The sequence below is a fragment of the Mirounga leonina genome, unplaced genomic scaffold (assembly GCF_011800145.1).
Source record: "Mirounga leonina isolate KUSES-001 unplaced genomic scaffold, KU_Mleo_1.0 Mir_128, whole genome shotgun sequence".
Taxonomy (NCBI): domain Eukaryota; kingdom Metazoa; phylum Chordata; class Mammalia; order Carnivora; family Phocidae; genus Mirounga; species Mirounga leonina.
The window spans coordinates 15,274,761-15,300,578 of record NW_023270320.1 but is presented as its reverse complement, the minus strand read 5'-3'; the positions used below and the strand labels follow the sequence as shown (position 1 = coordinate 15,300,578).

General features: G+C 45.4%; 1 protein-coding gene across 2 annotated transcripts in view; it reads right to left on the bottom strand.

Annotated features, from left to right (window-relative positions):
• Positions 1-655: 655 nt before the first annotated feature.
• MFHAS1 (malignant fibrous histiocytoma amplified sequence 1) overlaps positions 656-25,818 on the bottom strand; it is a 101,304-nt gene continuing 76,141 nt past the window's right edge. The window contains exons 2-4 of one of the 2 annotated variants that reach the window (XR_004679076.1): positions 13,358-13,484; positions 7,639-7,748; positions 3,323-3,410 (exon numbers count right to left, since the gene is read on the bottom strand). Coding sequence is in view for 1 of the 2 variants with exons in the window: in XM_035004114.1 (XP_034860005.1) it covers positions 3,377-3,410; positions 13,358-13,484 (161 nt within the window). In the remaining variant the exon portion in view is untranslated. Of the gene's footprint in view, positions 3,411-7,638; positions 7,749-13,357; positions 13,485-25,818 lie in introns of both variants that reach the window. The other variant, XM_035004114.1, reaches the window with a different exon arrangement.

The window sequence follows — 25,818 nt, the reverse complement described above, 5'->3', positions numbered from 1 at the left end:
CAGTACCTGCAGGTCCGGTGAATACAGACCCCTCCCCATGCCTGGGGTAATATGCACGGGCGGAGACCCGGCCTTCTGCTAAGAAAGGACATTACGAGTAGGAAGGGAAAAATGAAGGGGGGGAAATCTGAGGGGGAGATGAACCATGACAGACTACGGACTCTGAGAAACAAACTGAGGGTTTCAGAGGGGAGGGGCGTGGGGGGATGGGTTAGCCTGGTGATGGGTATTAAAGAGGGCATGTTCTGCATGGAGCACTGGGTGTTATACGCAAACAATGAATCATGGAACGCTACATCAAAAACTAATGATGTAATGTATGGGGATTAACATAACATAAAAAAAAAAAGGGAACTTGCAAAGTGTGGTCGATGCCTAAGTTTGACAGAAGAGTATAATGGAGCAGCGCTGATAAAGGGTCTGATTGCAGAAAGAACCCATATTCAAGCACTGAATCTGCTGTCTGAAAAGAGGCATGGTTTTAAACAGGGACCCTTCAGTTTTCCTTCTGGGGACTCAACCCCCCAATAGTGTGGCCACCATCCATCTCCCATTAGCTCAAAAGCGACTCAAATATATAAAAGTTATTCCTAGAACTGAACTGAAAGAAACGAAAAAACAAAAATAACTAAACTCTGCAAATACAATTGCTTCATCATGTCTTTGTATTTTTATTGAACTTTTTTGACTTTTTTTTTTTTTTTATTTCTGCCCAGTCAAGACAATTCAAGGGGAAACCACAATTACAATTTACAAACTGTGGCATGAAAAAGAACACACACACCCCATCAGGAATTATACCAAACCCTTTCCTTTTTATTCATTCAAAAGAGTCCAATGCACAAATGTCAAATATGAGCACTGTCATTTTTTTTTTTTTTTCTCAGAAGGGGGAAAAACATTTATCCTGGCAGCACTGTTACAATTCCAGGAAGTGGTTTTGATACCACAGGTTGCAGGAATAGAAACCATAACAAACTCGAAGGGCGTTTGTTTGCGAGGCAAGGGATCACTGGGTCTCAGAAGACTCCCCTTGTGCTTTAGTGACCCGCCCGTCAGCCTCGCCGGCTGAGTCTTCCCAGGTATGCAACGGCCTGCTTTGACACTGAACATTCCGGTAGAGCAGAGTGTTTTCTGTATCTCCAACCCTCCCCCGACCCTGAAGCAAGGTCTCGAGCTTTTCTGGAGCTTCTTCTGGTCACGTGACCCTCAGTCACAATGACCATTTTGCTAAAACACACGTGACACCAAGATTTCTTCTTATACTGCTTCTCTAGGGTTCAGATGACAGCACAAAACATCATTTGTCAAAAAATAGCAGATATTAAGAATGTGGGCATTTATGTTCATAAGAATAACAACCATTTTGCAGGGTATGTCACCCAAAGGAGCCTTTTTTTTTTTTTTCATTTAATATGGTCCCCTGGGGAGTTAGCCCAAAGTCACATCCTTCAGAGTCCTTGCAAAAGACTGGTCAAAGTTAGTTAATCTGACAGTTTAGGAACTGTCTCGTGCTAATTACAAAACTCCTATGCCCAACAATTCAATGGTCCATAAAGCAATTAAATGTTACCACTCGGCTCACACGCACACAGATGCACGCACGCACACGCTCACACAAGAACTGTGACCAAAGGATTAAGCAGGTGATCTTGTAACTGTGTTCTAAAAGGAAATGAAATCTCAAAATTGAGGTGTCATATTCAAGTATCCAAAAATGCAGAAATAGTCTGATCCCATTTGATTTTATGGCCGTGAGAAATCATACTCGTTTAACTGAGGTTCTGGAGTCTCAACTCCTGGGGCACAAAATCTACGAAAATCAACTCGGGATTGTTCACAATTCAACCGCTTGCTAGTTTGTTATTCCTTTTAAAAATACGTCGAGACTTTGTATACTGGCATTGCAAGAGTCAATACTTTATAAAAGAAGGAAGAGAATAATACCAGCTGACTCACTTTTCATGCCTTACCCTGGTGAGAAACAGTTTGTTTTACACATTTTTCCATCAACACGCAGAGGAGGCAGCTGTAAACAGAGTCCTTTCCATTCTTCAAAGAATGTGTTACTACTGCGGCAGATACGTTTGGCCCCGATTCGGAGTGGATGAGAGAGCAATCTGCTTTGCTTTTCATGTTCCACTCTGTGGAGACTGAACAACAATGGTTTTACTAGTTCTTGGCAGGTGACCATCCTATCAAGGCTCTGCATTTGTAAATAACCAATGTGGGATTATGCTCTCCAGTGAGGCAACTCACTATCTTAAGGTCTGACAGCCAGATGTGGAGGGCTGGCAGAGTGCTCTGCTAAATTTCACAGACTCTGTTGTAGAGGGAGAGAAAAAAAGGACTCGTTAGCAAAGCTCTTTGCACCATTCACAACTGACTCCTGATTATCTTGAGCTATTGAAAGACTCGGGTGTCCCACGGACTCATTGACCCCTCTCTGTCCCTGTCCCCTGAAGAATCCCAACACCAGGCCTCCATCAGCACATCAGCCAGTGACAACTCACTGTCGACACGAAACCCAGCCTGGAGCAAGGCCCACTCGGCCCAGTGCTAGTGGACAGGCGGGCAGGGGGACAGAGGAATCCCACCAGCCCGCCCAACAAACAGGCTGACAGGCGGGGGACCTTTATTTAAAAGAAGGGGAGGAGACTGCCTGCCGTACACGTTTAAGGTTCTTGCTGATTATCGGCAGCCTCTATGACCCCAGCACTTAATCCGTGGGCAGAGAGATTTTTTTTTAAATCTCAGACGGATTGAAGAATAAAGACTGAACAAAAAGGTCTTACGCTAAAATAAGAAATTAGCCCCATCTCGGCACAGTTCTCATGCAGAATATTGCACCCAGTGTGAACTAACGCTAGAAGCATCAAACTGTATAAATTTAAATGTATTTGCATATTATAAAAATAAAGATAAACATATACATATTTTACACTAGTTACGGAACAGCAATGAACGGTCAGTCGATCCCTCTTTCACATTTAACAGAACTGAAATCTGAGTGCTCAAAACACGGCCACCTATACTGGAACTATGGCTTTTATGTGCACAGAAAACAAAATCCCTGAGAAGCCATTCGACTTTTTTTTTTTTCTTTTCTTCAAGTAGCGCTCTCCTCGGAGGATCACAGTTCTGAGGTTCGGGTTGTAAAACATTTGCTCCATGTTCTCCCCCAGCCTCCCCCTGCCCCTCCCCACTTCCTCTACAGGCCAGCTGTACGCCCTGCTCTGCGAGCACCCCGAACGTCTATTCGCTCAAGTTCATGGAACATGCGCGGGAGCATGGAGAGGGTTTGCCAGGTATGAAAGATGGTCCAGGTGAGTTCGGATGCTCTCTTTTCTCCACGGAAATTCCATAGCCATAGAAGTCATTGGTTTCTGTGCTTTTCACCAACGTTCTTCCTATATGGGCAGATGAGAAGAAAGCAGAGCAATGACAAAAGGTGACAGAGGATGAGATTCTCAATGATAAGAACCAGAAGCAATCATAGGAATCAGTGTTTCTTTGCAGATTTTAATTTCTACTTCTGGAATTCCTTATAAAAATGTAAATGTCAGGCAACTCATGATCCTTCAAAGGAAAGTGTCTTTTCACTAGAAAGCTGGGCAAACGCTTCTGTTCGTGACACGAAGTTCAGACATAAAAAGGAACTATACTTATTAGTAATAACCACCTAATCCATTGTAATTTCACAGCTGAACCAGATTTCTAATCAAGAACCCCAAACTCTAACCATAGCCCTGGGTCCTCTCAAGAAACATCCACGGACACACACACACACACTAAATAATCCTCTACAAGTAGGAATCCATGCTGAAAAGTGAGAACTCTTAGTTTAGGATGTCTACCTGGCCTAACGCGTTAGAGGCAAGGCTGTCAAACTAAAAGCCAGAGTCAGATGAATAGAAAATGAAGAAACTCCTGCATCGCCACCTAATTAAACAGAGTGGCATTCGATTCAGACAGAGTGATTAGAGGGAAAAATGTCAGAGGTCCCCATCCCTTATATCGGCTCTCCTATAATGACACGCAGACCCTCCACCCTCCATTTCTATCAGTGCTGCTTGATTTTAAGGAGACTGAGTATAATATTAGCTACTTTACCAAAAATCTGCACCTTCCATTTACTAGCTACCCACTACAAGCCAGGAATCACACCACTCACTGCAGTGCATTATTTGATTAATCCTCAATTCGTCATGCGCCCATGAAGTAAGCCCATCCTACTCTGCATTCACCAAGAAGGAAATTAAGGTTCCAAGAGGGTAAAGAACTTGCCTGGGGGGACACACCAGTACGCAGCAGGGCCAGCCTTTAATGAGGGTTATTTGACTCCCAAGCACGCTGCACAGCTAAAAGCAAGGTTGGGACGTTCAGGGCCCTAGGGATGGTTTCGTGTTTCTCTGGCACTCAGAGGACTCAGGACTTTTTGAAGGCCTATTATTATAGTAAACTTCCCAGTAGAGAAAGTTTTGAAAACTGCCTCAAATTCAAGTACTAATATAATAAATCTAACGGTAAAGAGGATGGCAGTGTGACAACTCATGTCTCCACCAAGCAGTTACCTTTGGCGGTTTGAGCTCTGGGTTTGGGGGGGGGGGGGTGCTGGGCAAATGTCTTTCTCACTGACTCTAAGGAGCCTTTGGAAACACAGACAGCTGTGTCTGGCTGTCTGTTCCCCTGAGCCACAACGTACGACAGAAACACAAGAATGTCTAAGCCAGGGCACCCAGAGGGAATCGTCCACTGTTCAAGAGAGAAAAAAGGAAAACCAGTTTGACTATATTTCCACATTGATACCACTTTTCGTGTTTAGGCTCTTCAGGAAAGGAAAGAGCCATCACATCACCAACCTTCCCCACCTCACACTGCTTCTCCATCCCAAAAGATCCACCTTGAATGCCACTTCCTACAACTTTTCTCGATCCTTCCTGGTAGAGTTCTTTCCTCTCGGTGGCCCCCAGGACTTTGTTGATACACCCACTGCGGCAGGGATCACATTTTAATTGTAATTAGACACTCACAAGTTTGTTTGGTTAAGTCTCTGATTCCCATTCTCCCCAAAGAGACTCTTAGATTCATGAGGGCAGGGTCTGTCTGCCTATTTCTGCAGCCTCAGCACCTGGCATGATGCCTGGAGGGTAAATCCTCAACAAAGCCCTGCTGAATGAATAATGAATAAGATGCGATGAGAAAGTCACAGGTGAAAAACAGCCAAGATACTATGAGACCATTACTGTCATGGCGGTGTGTAAGAAGCGAGGCAAAGGGTGATTACAGTAGAAGGGCTGAAGATGGCGTCTCAGGGGAGCTGACACGTGACCTTAGGGACAACGGGCCTTCTTCACCAGGTAGGAGAGGAGGGGTGGCAGCTCTCTGTGGGCTGAGAGCCAGCTGGGCGTGCTGTATGGTGGACCCCTCCCTCCCACAGTAAAGGAGTGTTGCACGTGTCAGCAGGGTGGATGGGGGCTGTGAGTCATGCCCAGGGGTTTAAACTCGAGTCTATAATCATTAGGAAGCCATCTGAGGCTTTTAAATAGAGCAGTGGCAGGGTCTGACGTTGAAAGATAATATTGGTTTGAAGGAAAAAACGATTAGAGAGACGGAGGCCAGTTGAGACTCAAACACAGGTAGCTTGGTAGGGACAGGTGCATCTAGGGGAAAGCACGGGCCGAAGAGAAAGTTGTCTGGCCCAAGGTACTCATGTTGAGGCACCCTGAAAAGACCGGAGAAGAGGCCTCAGCGGAAGGCTGCGTGGGGGGACAAGGGAAAGGGCGGCCTTGCAGCTGACAGACTCCTAGTTTGGCAGTGGGTGCAAAGCAGTGGCGGGAAGCACAGACTGATGGAGAACACGGAGGGGGAAGACCCTAATTCATACCTACAAAGCCTACGGGACCTCCCGGGGAGCTGCAGTGGGACGCCGGCAAGAGAGGTCAGCACGGAGGCTCAGACCCACAATCTCCTTGGGTTATTGAACCTGCTCTTCCCGGAACACAGCACAGTTCTTCAAGGTACTCAGAAGCTTAGGCTGAAACTGAAGTTATCCCATGTCGTACTAACCAGGTCTTTTATTTTCTGTTTTCTGATGCTTTGACATCTGGGCCCTGGCTGCCCCTGGCAGGACTGCCCTCCCAGCGTTAGGCAGTTCCCAGAGATAGCACACAACTCCAGTATGAGTGCGCCTCTCAATACAGACCAACTCTGCAGAGCCCACACCCTGCGGGCCACCTCCTTTATCAGGCTCCAACAGCTCAGGCCACTCTCTATTTGCCCTCCTCACTCCAGGGCCATGTACCAGAGATACCCAGCGACTGCCCCCACGCCCCACAGCCCGCTGAAGCTACTCAGACTGGCCATGCCCGGCCAGCACCTTCCCCTGGAAAACACAGTACAGTGTTTTCCTGCCCGGTTCCTCCCTCTCTGCCTCTTGCCCGAGCCCTGACCTGCTGGCCTTACTCTACATACCTCCAACGTTCTGTTATTACACTACATTCTGAAACAAACGTGTAAGTAAGAACTTGGTGTGAAAACGGCGCTGAGCCTGGGAGCTACGACGTGGGTTTGAGGCCCAGCTGCGCCGCTCGGTACCTGCGGCTGTCAGAACGTGGCTGGGTCGGGAGCGCGGAGCTCCCTGCCCTGTGTGACCTACAGGGTTGGTGGAGGACATGAGTTAGGGGGCTCTGCTCTGACGGGCTCAGCAGGTACCACAGGCATTTGTGATCATGATATGAAAGAAATGATACCACTCATCTCCTCTTTCTCCCATGAAGATGGAGTTAGGACACTGCAGGGGGCCTTAGACACAGATCCACTGGGGTGAAGGGGAAGGGAAGCCAACATTCTTCCCTACCTACCCGGCACACACGTTTACCTTCCTTGGGCAGGCACCTCAGTTAAGAAACTCAACGTTGCTAGGCAAGTCAGTGAGCACATTTCATTCTAGGATCTAGATTATCTAGATATGCATTTTGAAATTTTATTTTTTAGGATTACCTTGCTAGGCCACCCACAGTGCACACCACTAACATTCCTGGTAGAGAAAGCTTGGTAGGGACAGGTGCATCTGTTTGTTGAGTGCTGTGCACTCTGTAAGGCATCGTGCCAACCATTCCCCTCACAACGGTCTCTCTAAATGCTCACAACAACCCCACAAGACAACCGCTTCTGGAACCTGCATCTGCCAGAGGTCTATAGTCACAGCACCAACAAGTCGCAAAGATTCGAACTCAGGCAGTGTAACTCCGGAGCCCAAACTGCCTTGAGAAAATAAATGCAAACACTACTTTTAAGAAGCTATTTGCTGTGTTGATCCACTTGAGATTTTCCCGATATGACATCCGTGCATAATAAATTTTTTTAAATGACTTCTTTTTTTCCAGCAAGGAACTAAAGATGACTAATGCATGCAATATCATAGTTTTAGGCAAAAGAATCAGGCAGTTTCCTTATTCTTAATCCCCAAAGGCTTCTTGATTCGGGATAAGCAAAGGATTTGTAATTTTGAAATGCACTGCCATATAGGATCTCTTCATCCCAAACCCCACCCCAACCCGTTTTCCCCCTAAACTCTCGAGGCCTTAGGAAGCCCTTATCTATTTAAGAAACCCTCTCTGCTTCCCAGAGACTTACCCTTAAAAATTGGTGCTCCTAAAGTCACAGATTGGGTACAGAAAAATGATGACATAGGGGAAAGAAGCACTATCTTTTCCACTTAATTTTCCAAGAAAGTATGGAGATACCTAAGCAGAGAGGAACAAATTCTAGTATCAGTGTGGCTGACGGGGCACTAAATCCAACAGACACTATTTCTCCTGGCCCTAGAATGCAGCGAGGCAATGAGCTGTCTCACTCCTTACAAAAAAACAGAGCAAATCAACGTGATACACTTCCTAGGCCACCTCCACATTGAGCTCCCTTTCTTCCGAAATACCATCCCCACCCATCGTGCTTTATAACTCTGTGGTCAGTAGAAGATTCTCCCATCGTTATAAAGCCAAATTCATGTTGCTCCGCTGATTTCATAAAAAAAAGAAAGAAAGAAAATGATCAAGTCCATACTAACTAATCTGAGTGCAGTCTAACGTATTTTGCTTGTTTATCTGATGAGATAAAGGCCACAGAGTCTCCAACCTACTTTTTATAAAAGGGCTGTTTCCATGGGTCTTAAAATATCCTTATGTCATAACAATGGAACTGCCAAAATTCCTATGCGTGGTCATCACTATATCTTTGGGACTACTTATAAACAGTAAGAAGCTGGAATTTACCGGGGTCTTGCTTGAATGGAAATGCTACAGTATGTACGCAATGACCCAAGTTTAAAAGGTAGTTCTGAAAGGCAGTGTCTCGGCCCTGCCTTTCATCCTCAGTTGTACTTTCTGGAAAAGGAGAAAGCTTATTAGCTCAACAATTTTCAAACCAGCCCATGTTTTCCAATTTGGTGACACACGAACTGCCCCAATCCGGACTGACTTCCATGGTCGTGTCCAACACTCCACGTGCAGCGCACACAGACGTGGGGCCACCGCCAGAAAAATGGGCAGCTGGTAAGAGATAAAAATGATACAGTCCCATTTCCTGTACGTTCAAGGGTAAGTCCATTAAGAAACTGCACGGAAGAATGTGGATTGCATTTCAGTGTGCCTTAAGGTAAAACATTTTTAGATGCTAACCTATTGGATTCTGTCTCCTAGATGAAAATCAGGAGATAACCTGGGTCATCTGGCAGTTTATCGGAGCCTATACGTTACTTGGCAGAGGCAGGGTTGGTCTAAACCTCTCTGGAAACAAGAGATAGGAATGTTCTACAGGTACCTAAAAATAAAAAGCAAACAGTGAGCTGCCCCTTGCCTAAAGAAGTTCACACTTCCCTTCTGAACTGGAATTTTAAGTGTCTCGACGTGCGGGGCAGGCAGGATAGAGGCAGGAATTCACAAACAAATTTTTTTAAAAATAAACTTAAAAAATGAATCTACTTTCTCCTTCCTTTCCCCGCCGAAAGGATATTTTTGCCTCTTGTGACTTGTAATGTCCAAGACTCAGTATCCCTTTCATGTCTAGGCATCAGGTAGGCTGACCATTCAGAATTTCTGAAGGATGAGTATGTAAGGTGTTGGACGGGGTGATTAACTAGATGGCGAGAACCCGTTCACAATGTACCATATATCAAATCATCACGATGAACATTTCAAATATCTTACAATTTTATTTGTCAATTAAACTTCACTAAAGCTGAAAAAAAAAAAAGATCAGTGGTTGCCAGGGGTTGAGGAGGGAGGGAAGAATGACACAGATGGAGCGCAGAGGACTTTTAGGGCATCGGAAATATTGGTTTTGATACGATAATGGTGGATACACAAACCCATGGAATGGACAGCACCAAGCGTGGACCCCGATGTAAACTGTGGACTTTGGGTGATGAACACGTGTCAGTGTGGGCTCATCCACTGTGACAAATGTGCCACTCTGCTGGGGGGACGTCGATGTGGGGCAAGTCGTGGTGTGTGGGGGCGCGGGGGACACGGGATCTCCCTGTACCTTCTGCTCAGTTTTCTTGTGAACCTCAAACTGCTCTACAAAATAAAGTTTATGTTTTTAAAAAATCTACCTATACTAAAAAAAGAAAACGGTCTGAAGGAGGCTACTCTCCCTGCAAGCAGCTCTACTTCACCCCCGCTGTCCAACGGTGGGCTGACAGCAGGGTGGGGGCACACGATTCACTGCCTTTGGACTGAATTAGCAAACAAGAACACTTTATAAGAATTGCTTTGAAACTCACAAATCTGCGTAATACCAACACACCAGGCGGCAAAACCATTCCTGAAAGTGACACGAAAAAATTTCTTGACTGCACAGAACGAGGTGTTGCATTAGACAGAAGCAGCTGCAAATGGGCACACATTTCCTTTAGGAGTGATGAAAACGTTCTACAATTAGACCGCGGTGATGGCTCTGTACCACACAGTAATATGTCAATAATCACCGCATTATTTAAAAAACCTACCAGACAGAACCCACATATCCTTAAGGAGGTCAGAGTTTTTCAGAGCAACCTAGCAAATGTGCTACGAGGTGAAGTTTCACCTCATCTCAAAAGCAAATATCCTTGAAAATCAGCCCAGGAGAGCCGAAGTCTGAAGATGACTCACATTTCTATCTGGTGATCAACAAAGAGGACAAGAAGCCCCTCAGCTCCTCAGTTATCCCCTTGGAGGGTGAGGCAGAGGGGCGGCATCTCATTCATATGACCGCTTCCCAGTGGAAAGTTGGTGGCGACCCGAATCGCCAATCGCCAAAACAAATGATGAAAGGAAGTCGTCTTTTTAAAAAAATCACTACCTACTCTTTATTCTCTGTCTCTCCCCATAGGGAAATAAAACATAGAAAATTTTTTAAATGAGAAACAGAAAAGCTTGGAATTGATACGGAAGATCCAATCAAATAACAGTCGTCGATGGTTTTTTTTTATAAAGCACATGGCAGCACCATTATTTTATACATGGTCAGAGGCAGGCTTCAAGTTAAATGACAAGTCTCTGATTTGACCTGTAAAGGAGAGGAGTAAGCTGGTTAAAGAGCTTGGATTGTCTTTTCAAAAACCACCATGAGGGGGCACCTGGGTGGCTCAGATGGTTAAGCGTCTGCCTTCGGCTCAGGTCATGATCCCAGGGTTCTGGGATCGAGTCCCACATGGGGTTCCCTGCTAGGCGGGAAGCCTGCTTCTCCCTCTGCCTCTCTCTCTCTCTCTCACTCTCATGAATAAATAAATAAAACATTAAAAAAAAAAAAACCACCATGAGATCTAGATCAATGACATAGGAGTGGAGGGTGATGATTCTGATAGGTCTGGGAAGAGTTTTCTGGCTGAGGCCTGTTGTCCTGGCATAGTTAAGAGTGCTCCTGTCACCCTCAACCCTTTCCTGATTTGAGCAATAAAATCCTGATCCACGTAGCACGGATCAGCGTTGCCTTGGTGCTGACGACTGGTTACTGACCCGAGAGAGGCTCTGTAGCCAAGGATAAAGCCCACTGGCAAGGGAGCCCACCCTTCGAGTCAGGGACGGGACCCCAGCGATCAGAAAGGCCAGCACGCACGCATTAGAATCAGCAGGGGGACGACCGTTTTGCAGACTAGCACCTGGCCCTTCCCCCTCAAAATTCTGATATATATGCCTGATTCAGAAAGACGGATCTCCACCATCCACCTGCATTTTAGGGGCTGACCGAGAAGTAAGAAATCACTCGCCATGACTTACTGAAGTTAACTTGGCTGGAGTTGCAAAGCCAGTGCGGTGATAGCCCAAGACTCCCAAGTCCACCTGCCTGCTGGCAGCCCGAAGTCTAACTGTCAGGGTCTGACCCAAGTTGTGACCCCATGACAACCACTTCCCATGACAGTTTTCCTCCTCAGTCCCCGGAATCTCCTACTTGCAATACCCTGTCATCGGCGTGTGAATCAGCCCTCCTCTGGGCAAGGCCAGGCCTGCATGTATATGTTTGCTTTTATGGATATTCCTTCATTTAGAACTGAGACTTCACTCCAAACCTGCTGCCCATTGTAAGAGACTTAAAAAAAAAAAAATCCATTTTGAAATAAAACTACTCATATAACTAGGTCAAACATAGTTCGATCCCTTAAAGGTATTCTCTCCAGCATCTAGACATTGGGAGGCTTTGCGGCTCTGATTACCCAAGCCCTTAAAGCTGCTTATTCAGGTAGGTAGAATAAAGTGTGAGAGACAGAGGGGCTGATAGCATTTTCTCCAGGCTGGTGTAAATGTCCTTCTGTGGCCGTACGGCGAGAAGCCCATAGGAAAACACGGATAAAGCTGGCTCAGTGCCACGGTCGTTTCTCGTACAAATGGGTATGTTAACTTCTACCTCTAGCTCGCCTCTGAAATGCCACGTGGCTACGGCAAAACAAGAGGTTAATGTCTCTGCTGGCTCAGGAAAATCTACACAAGTGCAAAGCGTATTGCAAACTGTTGCCCTCCATGACACAGCCTGCGACTTCTGTAAATCCCCTTAGGCTTTCCCTACGTGTGTCTGAAAGAAAGGGACCCATGTACACCAAAGGACAATCACACTGCTGTCGTTTGATATGTTCGGGACAGGGGATGCTCTGGTTAATAGGAAGTTACTATGTAATCCTAAGAAGAGCTTCGCGATTTCACAATGTCTTAGGGGCACATTAGTGATGAATTAGACCATGCGCAGCAGGTTCGCTAAAATAGCATTCTGCTTATACAGCCTGAGCTAAGAGTTTCCCTTGGGCATTCAATGATATTTTCCAGCAAAGATGATGAATTAAGGCTGTTCTAATGAGTCATCCGCTTTGGAGAAAGGGGCGGCCCTCTTCGGCAGCTGCTAAGGAATGAGCGCCCACTGAACCCCTCGCTCTGCAGACAACACACCAAAGTCAGGAAAAGGGACACTTCAGGGCAGAGGCACAAGCCCCATTTGGCACAGGGCTCTCTGGAATGCAGCCTCACGGCAAGTTTCTCAAGATGAGGAGGACGGGTCACCATTTTCAAATGCAAACTTCAGAAGCGCCCTATAAAAAGCTTATATATATGGAAAAAAAATTCTATGTGGTCAACTAGGAAGAAAAATGAAAGTCTGCTGTCTGAATACTTTGCTGTACAAATCACATCGCCACCATCCCCCAGATAACGAGATCGGCTCCTAGAAGACTGCGGCCGCCACTTTTCAAGATTTGCGGTGAAAAGGTATTTCACCTCAGTTTAGGAGTGGCCTGTTTGGTTCCTAATACTACAAAAAGAGACAAACAAAAACCCAACCCAGGATGAGTCTGATGTATAATACTAACTGTAGCCAAGTTAGCTCATTCATGTACATTCTTTGGGGGAAGGTGGGAGCTTCCTTCTGCACAGCTGCTGATTACTAAGGACTGAGAATAAGACACCTACAGAGAAAAATAATCTACAGATTTTCTGTAGGCTTTTCTTATTTAATGGGCCCTCACTGTTCTCACTATCCATAAAAAAAAAAAAATGCTCTTTTTGGATGCATATACCTGCAAATATACTAAAAGTCAATTACATACTTTAAATGAGTGAACTGTATTGTATGTGAATGATAGCTCAATAAAGCTGTTAAACACTCCTTTATCAGCAAAGCAAAAAATAAATAAATAAATAAATCACAAACAAGAAAAAAAATTCCTAGTTTGCTACATAAGCCCTGATGTCTATGTCACCTAGATATCTAGGTCTGCCCTGGGAGAGTCTTCAAGGTTTGCCAAAAGGTACTTTAACCTGGTTTTTGTTGTCACAACTACTGAGGCAGGATGAGGAGTGAGGGACAGGGGACCACGTCTGGAACTCACTTAGAACAGGGGCTGATCACAGTCGGTGTAGGTGGGTAAACCAAGGCAACATTCACTCGCTCGCTGCCGTTCTTAGGGCAAATGATCTCTGCCACTCCTTCTGGTCTGGGCTGACTCAGCAACTCCCCTGCAGGAAGAGACAGAAAATGCATTCATGAGATGTATCTTACGAATGGGACCATTTCACAGAGTTATACAGTGCTCGGGGACGGGAGAAGCAGGGAGGAGGGCAGGTAGTGAGCAAGTAAAGGGTCTCCAGACAATGGAGTCAGAGAACAAATATGCACCCGGAATCACGAGACTGGCCCTGCTCCCACTCCACTGCCTTAATTCTCATCTGCGTCACCATGGAGAACATTCTCATGGTTATGGCGAAAAGGCCATCGTTCCAGACAAAGACAGCCTCCGCTAGCATTTTCCTCACCTTCCTTTTCACAGACTGACTCTGGAGATCTTTATCTAGACGTCGCGGCGAATTGAGCGAGGATCCCTAGAGCCCGGAGAAGCAAGGGCTGCCAAGGTGTCCGTAATTAGCATTCGGGGGCAGATGGGATTCGGGCAGACTGTAGCAGCATTTCAACAAAGCCCTGCAGAAATGATCTCGAAATGCAGCCGACTGAAGGTATTATCAAGGTAAACAGCCCAGCTTCACCCTGGCAAGAGGATTTCCTAGGTAGGTATGTGTGAGGATTTGAAAGCACCAGCATAATGTTATGAGTAATGGGGTCTAGTAAAAACAGACAATTAACTTAACGGATTACCACAATACCCAAGGGAAATCTGTGTGCTCTGCACACCCCGGATACAATCGCTCTCCAACTAGATCATTAAATCCCTAAGAGCAGTGATGACTTCCATTCCTTCGTCTCCCCTCCACCTCATCTACTTATGGGCAGTGGCCTGCCCTCTCTCTCTTCTCATGGCTAGCATGGTGCTCTCGCTCAGAGAAAATGCAATAGCCAGCTGCTAGCTGAGGATGGTACCTGTTATTGCCTAAATCCCCCTACTTAAACTTAGAAGTTAAATAGACCAAACCAAGGACACAAAATGGATACCAACTACAGAGAGCTGCTACTGAAAAAAAACCATCAACTCTTTGGCAGCCATCGCTTGTATAATGGATCTGAGATTCTAGCGATCCTGAAATTAAGCCAACAAAGATAATAAAAAAAATCCTTTGCCTCAAAATACCCTATTTCTAAAGGCCCCACCTTCAGCAGAACTCACAGTGATAAAGCATGGCCACGTGCCGGTCCTTGTACTGAGAGCTTTAAATGTACATCTCATTTCATCTGTGCGATGTCTCTGTGAGGGTTACCCTCATTTTACAAATGAAGAGGCTAATGGTCAGGGATGTTATGTAGCGTACCCTGAGTCAAGGGCTAGCAAGTGGCAGACTCGGCATGTGACCTTGGGAAGTCATCTTTGGGGAGCTTACTCTTTGCCACCACCCTCCGAGACCTCCCAGAGTGGGAACTGCTTCTTTATGCCAGGACACATCTCCTAGAAGAGCAATTTTAAAACACTATTTTTAAATAATGAACTAAGCATTGACATATTTGTACTTTTATGATAAGGCATTTGTTTCCTGCTTTGAGCATTTTTATATGGCTTTGGACAATATGAACTGAAGATAATTTGAAGTTCCTTAACCAAATTACTGTCAACACCCAATTACTGCAAAGTTAATTTAGCATGACTAACTGATATCACGGATACATGGGTATCAGAACTACACTTTGACACCAGCTAGGAAAATATTCCAAAATATAAAAATGCAAGTTAAAAATGTAAACACTAAATGCTATCAAAGCAATAAAACAAACCAAAGTAATAATAGTACATTAGAGCTGGATGAATAGTTGGAAGTCATCTGGCCCAAACACCACGTTCTAAGTCAGAAACTCTGAGTTTAACGGATTTGCTCCAGGTCCCACAGAGCTGCGCATCTTTGACCCAACCCAGCCACCACGTGACTAGGACTGCAAGGGGGTGCTCTGAACACCCCAGGCCTGGTAACACCCTGGCCCTGGACCGCTCTCCCCTGGTTCCTTATGGGATATTTTCAATTTGCACTTTCTGTCCCAAGATTACCCCCAAGGCCTGAACACAGACTCAGCTTCTCTGGTTTCCCCTGAGAACGCTCTCCTGGTTGGAAGTTCACCCGGGCCTCTCTCAGCTGCCCGAGTGCCCGGGATCCAGCTGCAGATGCCAAGGCCCGACTCGGGCGCCCACCCCCAGCACAGGGGCTCTCTTGCTGGCTGCTGGTTTCTGGAAGCAGCCAGAGGTGAAATAATCTGTAGTAGACTAGAAAGCATCCGTTATTAATTTTTATTAAACCAACAGCTTTAGTGCAACCACCCCCTACCCCGATTCCCAGTATCCTCGAGAACCAGGTAACTGGCTTGTTTGGGTCCTCCTCCCAGCAGCGGGGCCAGACACACAGGCAGCATGAAAGCTGGAGGTACCAAGAGGGCTCACGCATCCGAAAAATTCACTTGATGCTCCACAAAACGGAGCACCGGGCTGCACGGTTCACAATCTGCAGCACGTCCATGAACTCCCACAGGCTACCATGTGCTGCCGGGATTCCTAGGATGGGAGATTTGGCTAAGATTTCTGAGAAAATAAGGAAAGTAGGTTCTTCTTCTCAAAAAACGTACCACAAATACAAAAAGTGGTTCATAACTAGTGTTGTCTACTAAAATAGAAGCTCATTGTCTCAAATTTCTTTAACACAAACTTGATTTTCAAACTAAAGGGCGCCACACCTTCGGCTCAGGTCACGATCTCCGGGGCCTGGGATCGAGCCCCACATCGGGCTCCTGGCTCAGCCAGGAGTGTGCTTCTCCCTCTCCCTTGGCCGCTCCTCCCTGCTCATGCTTTTTCTGTCTCAGGTTAATAAACAAAATCTTTAAAAAAAAAAAAAAAGCTAAACTAAAATAGAGCCATTCACCGAGTATCTAAATAGGGAGATCCTACTGTGTGTGTGAGGGGATGCAGGGGATACAAGAGTCTAAGGCAAGGCCTCTGATACGAAGGGTCCCAGCATCAGAGAAAGTCAAATGTCCATAAAAAGAACTACAGTCCTGTGTGATAGGGGCCCCCAAGCAAAGTTACGTAATGTTAGAGGAGCAATGAGAAGGACAGACTACTGCTGATTTGCAGGACTGGAAAAGACCTCAAAGAGTGGAGGACACGATCTCAGAAGACCCAGTAATATTCGTTACCATGTGCTCTACCTTATCATCATGCTGTTATATACATCAAGGTGAAGGACACACATTAACCCCAGAAGAAAAAACGATCACAGTAGCAGCTAACATTTATCAAGCATTTATTATGTGCTTATGCTATAAATGTTATTATGTCACTTAGTTCTCACAACAACCCTATGAAGTAGGTACAGCTTTTATCCTCAGGAGAGTTAGGCTCAGGGTTAAGTACTCACCAACATTCATAAGGAAGGAGTGGCAGGGCCAAAATTTGGACCCAGGACTATGTGACTCCACTTTTTTTTTTAAATTAACGTATAATCTATTATTTGAGTGGAGGTCTGTGATTCATCAAGTCTTACACAATACACATACCCTCACCATGGCCCATACCCTCCCCAATGTCTATCACCCAGCCACCCCATCCCTCCCACCCCCCTCCACTCCAGCAACCCTCAGTTTCTTTCCTGAGATTAAGAGTCTCTTATGGTGTGTCTCCCTCTCTGGTTTCATCTTGTTTCATTTTTCCCTCCCTTCCCCTATGATCCTCTGTCTCGTTTCTCAAATTCCTCACATCAGTGAGATCATATGACAATTGTCTTTCTCTGATTGACTTATTTCGCTTAGCATAATACTCTCTAGTTCCATCCACGTCATTGCAAATGGCAAGATTTCTTTTTTTTGATGGCTGCATAATAGTCTATTTATCTGACTCCACTCTTAACTGACAGGACACACTACTATACTGTCCTGGGCAGGGATATCGTGATGATTAAAGTAGATAACATAAGAAGTACTGAATGTTGTATCTGGCATCTAGTAAATTCCTGACACTATTACTATAATGATGGAATTTTTTTTTTTTGAAAAGCTTACTTTTCCAACTATATAAAAAATTCATTTACAAATATATGATCAGTAACCAGGTTCTCTATAGCAAAGCAATACGCAAGGATTAGACCATAAAGCATCTGCCAGCAAAACACCATGTCGCCAGAGATTTGAAAACTTCAAATGAAAAAAAAGATTAGATTTATTACACATCTGTCATCACTAGCAAAAGCAATTAAGAAATAAATCCCAAAGTTGGTGGGAGTTGTAAAAAAAAAAAAAAAAAAGCTACATTTACAGAAAACATGTTAGCAGTAAAGTGAGGACAGATATACATGTGACCTGGTATATTTCCATTTTCAGGAACTTGCTTCAAGGCCTTTCTCTCTGACAAAAATTATACAATGATTGCTCATAGCCACGCTATTTACAAAACAGTGAAAATTTGGTAACCCTCTCAAATGTCCGACAACGGGGAGATGATGAAAAACTACTACACACTAATAAGGCGGGATCCTCTGCAGTCATTAAAAATTATGAGACTGACATTTCTGGGTGGCAGAGTCAACTTAAAAGTACATTCTAATTAGAAAGAGCAACTGACAAAGAACACAAATGAGTTTAGAGTGAAATGGGCCATTCAAGATGAAATGGTCCTGAGGTTATTTATTTATTTTTATGTTTGAGTCAATAGTAAAACAAGACGAAAGCATGTTTCACAACTGAAGGGAAAGGCCAGCTGTAAATGCTAATACGTTCTCTCCTGTCGGAGATTTTCTATTCATGTGCAGTAAGTATACAATGCCATCTGTCTTCCTGAAGAAGCAGAAATTTGGCCTCATGCACAGAACACTGCAATCACTAAGGCTGTATTAGGCTTTATCATGAAAAATTATTGAAAATTATTGAAAATTATGAAAAACTGTTCTTAATTACTCCGGCTTAAGATTTCTGGCATTAAAAAGCTACCACATCAACTGTTTCCCCCCCTCCATGGAAGAACAGAATGCTAAGTCTTATTATGATTTAAAAAAAAAAAAAATCAACAGAAGATAAGTGGAACGAACTTTCTCACCTTTTTCTACTAAGTATCAGAATTCTCAAATATTGGGCACATTACTCAAAATACTACAAACTGATCATAGTAATGACTCAAATCACAATATTAAACGCGCCAAACACTTCTTTTCAGCGTAAATGAAACCCACTTCCTGATCCGGGATAAAGATCTCAGTTATGAACATCCCTCAAAACAAGCAGAGTGGTCTTAGGTATTAAAACAAACAATGATATAGGTTCTATTAAGTAAATTATCTGGATGTCTTTCGGGGTACCTTCAGCTCTACTATTCTAAAAGTCACACTCCTTGCCCCTCCAAGTCCACTGCTGTATTTTATTTTTTTTTCTTTTTATTTTTTTAAAGATTTTATTTATTTATTTGAGAGAGAATGAGAGAGAGCACATGAGGGGGGGGAGGGTCAGAGGGAGAAGCAGACTCCCTGCCGAGCAGGGAGCCCGATGCGGGACTCGATCCAGGGACTCCAGGATCATGACCTGAGCTGAAGGCAGTCGCTCAACCAACTGAGCCACCCAGGCGCCCCACTGCTGTATTTTAATGAAGTGTGACTCTCGAGTAGCAGCCATGAGGTGCACGAATGCATGGTTTCCACGTCTCCTCAGGGTAAAGGCAGCATCGTCCGAAACCATGAGCATGAAGGTCCCCCCACTTGGCAAGCCCACCAAGTTATCAGAGACAGCAGAAACCGGAGAACTCCACGGTCACTTTATATGGAAGAGGAGAGCCAGAAGGAGGGAACAGGACACCTTGTCTTAAGAAGAAATAAAGCCCAGAGAGTATATACACAGGAGAAGTAAACATTCAACATCAAAACGTTCAATTTAAAAACATGCCATCATGCACACTTACGAGTGTGAGAAGAGGCAGACGAGATCCCCCAATACCTGCTGGTTCCACATAACCAACCATTTGTAGACTTGGCTGCCATTTCAGAGGAGGGTCCCCCTATGCCTGCACCCGCTCCCACCACGGTGCCTTCCTCAGGACCACGGCTGGGCGCCTCCTGATTGGCCGCGGCTCAGAAGAAATAAAATAAATAGACCAGGTTGTGTGTTTTGGTAGTCTTTAAAAGAAATTCCATTTTGTTAAGCAGCTTTGGTCTCAGCCCTTTGATTATTAATTCTTTTGGCGGGGGCAGGGGGGGCGAGAAAGTGACGTGTGGGAAGGAGTGTAGCGAGTCTGTAAAGAGCAGAAACAGATGCGGGTCTTCTGTTTCGGAGCCCGGAACTGTGCCCATCTCTGGCAGTCGTCCTTCTCATGGTCCTCTTCTTCAGGACAGGGTATGATGCCGGCCCCTGGAACCGCAGGCCAGACAAGGCCGGCAGGCCGGCACCTATCCTCTGGGTGCTGACAAAATTCCCTGGGAAGCTGTCTGCGGGTGGCGAGAGCATGCTGTCAAGCTCACTCAGAGGCTGGAGGGGGCACTGGCTGGAGCCTTTGGAAAATTCCCTCCGTGGGTGCTGCTGAATTCATAGGAAAGCCAGCTGGGACTCCCCCAAAACTCCCTGGAAGGTGCCCACTGAGCTTGCCAGGAAACCGGCGGGGGTACCCAGAGGTTCAGCAGGAATCTTCCTGCTGGGTCATTGGAAGTCAGCTACGATACCTGCAGACATTGTCCAGCACTTGGCTACATGTACTTCTAGAGAGTTCTGGGACTCCAAAAAGGCTCCCCAAAGCCACAGAGATGCTGCATTCTTCCTGTGAGCAGAGTCTGCTTTTGGCTCAGTTAGTTCCTCTTGGAAATGAGTCAGTGAGAGGACCACTTAATAACTGGATACATCCCAAGGTATGAATTCTAAAGGCAACCGCAAAAACTCACACCATCAGAAATTATGAACTTCTCGTAAAATTGTGTTTTCATTTTCAACATACAGCCCTGCGATTCTTCAAAATGTAGGAATCTACTGAGTTCTGGGCAATTTAACAATGTGAAGACATTTCTGTCTCCAGCCATTTGTTGAATTCTCAAGACCAGTTTTGATTTTGAAAGCTGGGATTTCTTTTTTTTTTTAAATATTCAAATGGCCTTCTATGCTCTGATGCTTTGGGGACAATTTGTGAAGTCTTATCAGTAAGAGTACAATCTACAAGCCAAACAGAAGCAGGTCAACTGGGGTTCTTGGACATGCCCTTGAACTAAAGGTGCAACTCAGTTCCTAAATTCAGCAAATTTTCAGGGCCTGCTCGTCAGACTGCACTAAACAAACTAAATTTCAACACGTTGCTTCAACTTCTCCCCAACATCCTCCAAGGTGGTGGTGGTGGTGAGTTACAGGCAGAAGGAGAAACAGAGATCACAATCTTGATTACTTCTGTGACTCACACAGTGATTCTAACCTGTGAAGTCCTCAGACTCTCCTAATGAATAACAGAAGCCAAGCCGAGCAGGAACCCCACACTGGGCACAAACGACTGATACCTTTAATTTTTCCTTTTATGGAAGGTGCTCCGTCCGGAGTGGGCAAACTCAGCTTTTCCTTGTTTGGCCCAATTCCCAAGAGAGGAGTGTCCTAATAGTAATGTCTGCTTACTAATTACATAAAGCTTGTTTGTTTGTTTGTTTGTTTGTTTGAGGGACAGAAGGAGTGACTAGTATCTTGGGCATGCTTCGCCAAGAAGGGCTGCATTCAGCCCCTCCCTGATGGAGAAGTACTCTGCTCTCTTCTGGATCAAGAGTTGAGACCTAAGGTCACAGCACCCCTTCCAAAGCATTTGATCAGAGTTCAACCAGAAGGAAAAAAAACCTGCTAACATGATTTCTTTTCAAATCTCCGCCTGAATTTTGTCACTTCCTTCACATTACAAGCTCACACTTCCTTGTCCTCAAGTCTGTTTTCCTTTTTTGTTTTTTTATTCACATACATCCAATCCTCTGTAGCCTTCTTTCCTACCACTTCCTCATGCTTGGCTTGCTGCAATCGCCTTGCCTACAGCCCCCTATTTCTGTCACCTAGAGCGGATTTAGAGCTCCATACCCCCCTCCTCCAGGCTGCTGTTGTGCCTAGACTCTGCACCTGCTGAAAAGCCTCAGGGTCTCTGATCTACAGAGTCTCCTTCCCCCAGTGTTCATCACTGCACTGGGACGAGATACCAGGTAGAAGCTTCATGAGGATTCCACTTTCAAGTGTGAGGTTCCAGCAGACACAAGATAAATATTCCTGGGGGCCAGAATAAACATCTAGGACAGCAGGTGAACCTGGCCGTGGTGGTATTTATTACACGGAGGAGAAATGACTCCAGGGAAGTTGCAGGAAGTTCAGGAGCCTACTAGGAAGGGCTTTGCCTTTGGATCTAAAAGAGTGAACCCAGCAAAATAAAAGATTATATCAAAGTTCTTTACACTTTCTGGTCTCGGAGTCTTTATCAGTCCCAGATTAGCCCAAATAATATACAAAGTGCAATAACACAATAACAAGGTATCCTATCTTTAGATTATATACAAGATTTCTCTAGAACATCTAAAAATAAAGCCCGATGCATCCCAGAAAGGCAGAACCATGAGGCACCACTGGAAACTTAGATGAGGTAGTTTTCTGACAGGAAAGCATTCGGACCATGGCAAGCACATTTTAAAACTCACTACCCACAGGAAGTGCCAACGGCTAGTCCAGAAAGTGTTGACAAATTCATGCAGGTAAATCAATAATGGACACACTGTGAGAAAGTAAAGCTTCCAGAGTTGAAGTTATAGAGGACAGCTAAGGCCCTCTACAACACTATTCTCTCAGTAGCAACAACAAACATGAAGTGAATGAATCCACTCCATACACACACAAATCCCACCAGAGCTGTGATCTGAAGGTAACCCGTCGGCCGCTGGCTCAGCCAGGCTGTCGGTGATGGCCCCACGTATACATTCGTCCCTCAGAAAATGCCCATGAGGACTTACACCGCCCTGTCCTCACTGACCCTTAGAAGGTCTGCCAGGGTCTGACCCAAATCAAAGCTGGTCCGGGCCTCTTCTACCACTGACTCAACTTGCCTCTCCTCAGACGCATGTGCCTGCCACTTGGCTCCATTTTCATTGCTAAGGGTTTATATAAATACAAATCCACCCAAGAAAGGAAAAATATTTCCCTTTTTCCTGCTCTGGATAAAGTTCCAACAGACTTGGCTAAGGATTAGACATGCTTCACAGATCAAAGTGTGTATGGGGGAAGGTGGGGGGGGAAGCAGAGCCCAAACCCAACTTGGCCCTGCCTCTCTCAAAAGGCAAGTGAGGATTATAAAAAGCCCACACTGCTGGCCTGAAGTGCTTTCAAAAGGTTACTCTTTATTTGGATAGCCTGTCACCTACTTCTTAGTGGAAATGGTTCCAGGCTCAGAGAAGTGAACGCAGACAGCATGAAAGCATTCCGACTAAAACTGTCTCTCTCCATCCGTAGCTTTCCTTTCAACTGTAAATGGGAGGAACTTTTATGATTTGAACTGAAATTTGAAACACTGGCCCAACAGCCTTATCAAAATCGACCTGATTTGGAAGTGCTAGGATGATCAGAAGCCATAGATTTGCTTGTCTCCTAACAGGGAAGATGACAAGATTTCTACAAGTTCATTTTTCTTGGGAGGAAAAAGAAGTGAATGTCAGCCTGGGTCGGGCAAACCAAGGAATGGCCTGGGAGACCAGAGAAACCCACAAACTTAAGTCTGGAAGGAGCCCTGAGATGGTCCAGCTTGCTTATTTTGCACATGGCTGATCTCTCCCACGCGCATAAACAAACCCTACAGGAGAACCTACAGCGGGGTGGGGGGGGGGGCGAGGTCCTCCCCCAACATGAGCTTCCCTTTACTTACTGCCCCCCTCGCCCGAGTCTCATTCCTGGAAGATCCAGACTGGACTTGGGGCCATTATAAACAACCAACAAGCAACCATGATGATCTGAAAAGTATTAAATTGCATGAACGGTGGAAACCCAGAACTCCTTGGCCTCTCTAACCTCTTACAAGTTGCAATTACAAACAAGAAAGAATTCTTTATATTTCAGTGGCACCTCATCTTGAAGCAGATACAGCTGGCTTCCAGACTGAAAGCTAAATACAGATAGAGAAAGAAAAGAACATAATCGTGAAAGCATTAAAGCCAATTAGAAAGTATGGGATCACCCAAACAGGCTTAGCTTCACGTGGGGAAAGGGTAGTACCGAGGAGGAGCCAGTTCTCTGAGCAGTTTGGTCTATGTAGAACCCACCACTCAACTAGGCCATTTGCCTTGCCTGGGTCTCCATTCACCTTGTCTCGAGCTTTTTACTGAGTATCGGACCAAGATCCAACTACCTATTAAACATGGTCACTTGGATACTGACATGTCCAAAATCAAACTCTTGATTCCATTGGCCCTACCTCCCCGAAGTTACTCCTTTCCAAGTCCTCCCATGTCCATAAGTGTCCACTCCATTCTTCCAGCTACTCTGGACAAAAAATGTAGAGCCACCCTGACCCTCCTTTTCCCTCACATCCCACACCCACATCCCACAGCATCAGCACATCCTGCTGCTCTATTTCAATCCCACCCAACCTATCTGACCACTTGATCAGCTCCCTTGCCCACACCACCATCAACCTGGACTACTGTGGTGCCCTCCTAGCCCACCTCTGGCCTCCATGGTCCATTTCCCCACTAAAGCCAGATGGGTTCTTTTAGAATGCAGATCAGGTCATGTCACTGTACTCAGAACCCTCGCTGGGAACAAAGCCCAAGTCGTCACAAAGTTCTACAAGGTCCCATGTGATCTGCTCCTGTCTACTTCCTGCCCTTGTGCTTTCTTCCTGCTCCCTGTCCTGACCACTTTGCTCCCCACCCTCCCCTCATCCCCCATACATGCTTCATTCAGGTCTCTGCTCAACTATCACCAACTCAAAAAAAAAAAAAAAAAATCTCCCTGACCACCTTGTATGAAATGGCATCCCCACCTCCCCGTCCCTGCACATTCCATTGCCTGATTTATTTTTCTTCATAAGATTTCTGTCTACCTGACACAGATGGTGAGTCTCTTGTTAGACCATATAAGCTCCACAAGTGTGGAGATTTTCCTTACTCACTGTTGGATCCCCAGCATCCAGAACAGTGCCTGGTGCACAGGAGGCCCTCAGGACATGGTGAAAACCTGAATCAATCAATGGGGGAATCCACAGATTGAGGGCACATACAAGGCAGCCTCTCAAGTTCCCTCAGGTCTCTGGTTCCAAATCTGACACTGGTCAGTGCACAGTCAAGCCCTTAGGGCTGAAGTCTAGAGCCTTTCCTTCCAAAGGGTATACAAATGCCCAGCCAGGGCCGGTTGCCAAACATTCCCGCACACACTGCCTCCTCCACGCACCACGGCCGGGGGCAACAACGAGAAGGGCCCCGGGAAATCACCCTGCTTTTCTGTCTTACTTGATTCTGCTATCTTTTTCAAACTGAAAAGCCATTACAGAGTCAAAATCCCCTTGGGGAGATTCTAACGCCAAAATCTTAAAATATTTTCTAAATGTTAAGGATGACACAGTTCAGAGACACTTTAGGGAAACCTGTAAGTGTAGCTAAAAACGCCCTCTTCTGAACTGCCGCTGAAAATGGGTTATTTTGAGAGTAGTAGGGATGAGCGGGGGAGACAGGAGGGAGCCGAGGTACCACGAATTATTTAGGGCTCTGGATGTGGGGTAGGGGAGACTCCAGCTGAAATAAGTTCTTAGTGCCCCGCTTCTTTTCCCAGTCGTATGGTTTCCTCTCATACAGGCTCTGAGCAGCACCCTGCTGGGTTTTCCAGGGGACGCTGCTCCGCAGATCTCTGGAGTTCCTTCTCTTCCCCAGACCTCTGTCCTGCTAACTCTAAAGCTCTAGTTCCCTTGGGCTCCTTCACTCAGGGAGCGGGCCAGGATGCCTTGGTGTCCTCCCCACCCGGCAGCCGAGGGTGCTAAGCTGGGGCAGTTATGAGGCCCACTTCCTTTGTTCCCCATCTCTCAGGATCACTGTCCTTTGTTGCCTGATGCTCGGGGTCTTGAAAATCATCATTCTATATATGTTGCTGGTTTGTTTTGTTTTTTTTCAGGTGTGACGGTAAATATAGTCTCTGTTACTCTATCCTAGCTAAAAGTGAAGTGTGGCTACTGGATCTGAAGTACTTCCTATACTATGAGTGAAATCGTTCCTTTCTAAATGGTTAGCTTGTCATCAAGGTTAAAAACTTCAATGCTTCTAAAGACACTGAATCAAAAGACAAGTCACAGATGGGGAGAAAGTATTTGCAAAGGATGTATCTGATTTAAAGGACTTGTATCTAGAATATATAAAGAACAAAAGTCAAAACTCAATAAGAAAACAAAGAAACCCAGTTTTTAAAATGGGCAATAAATTA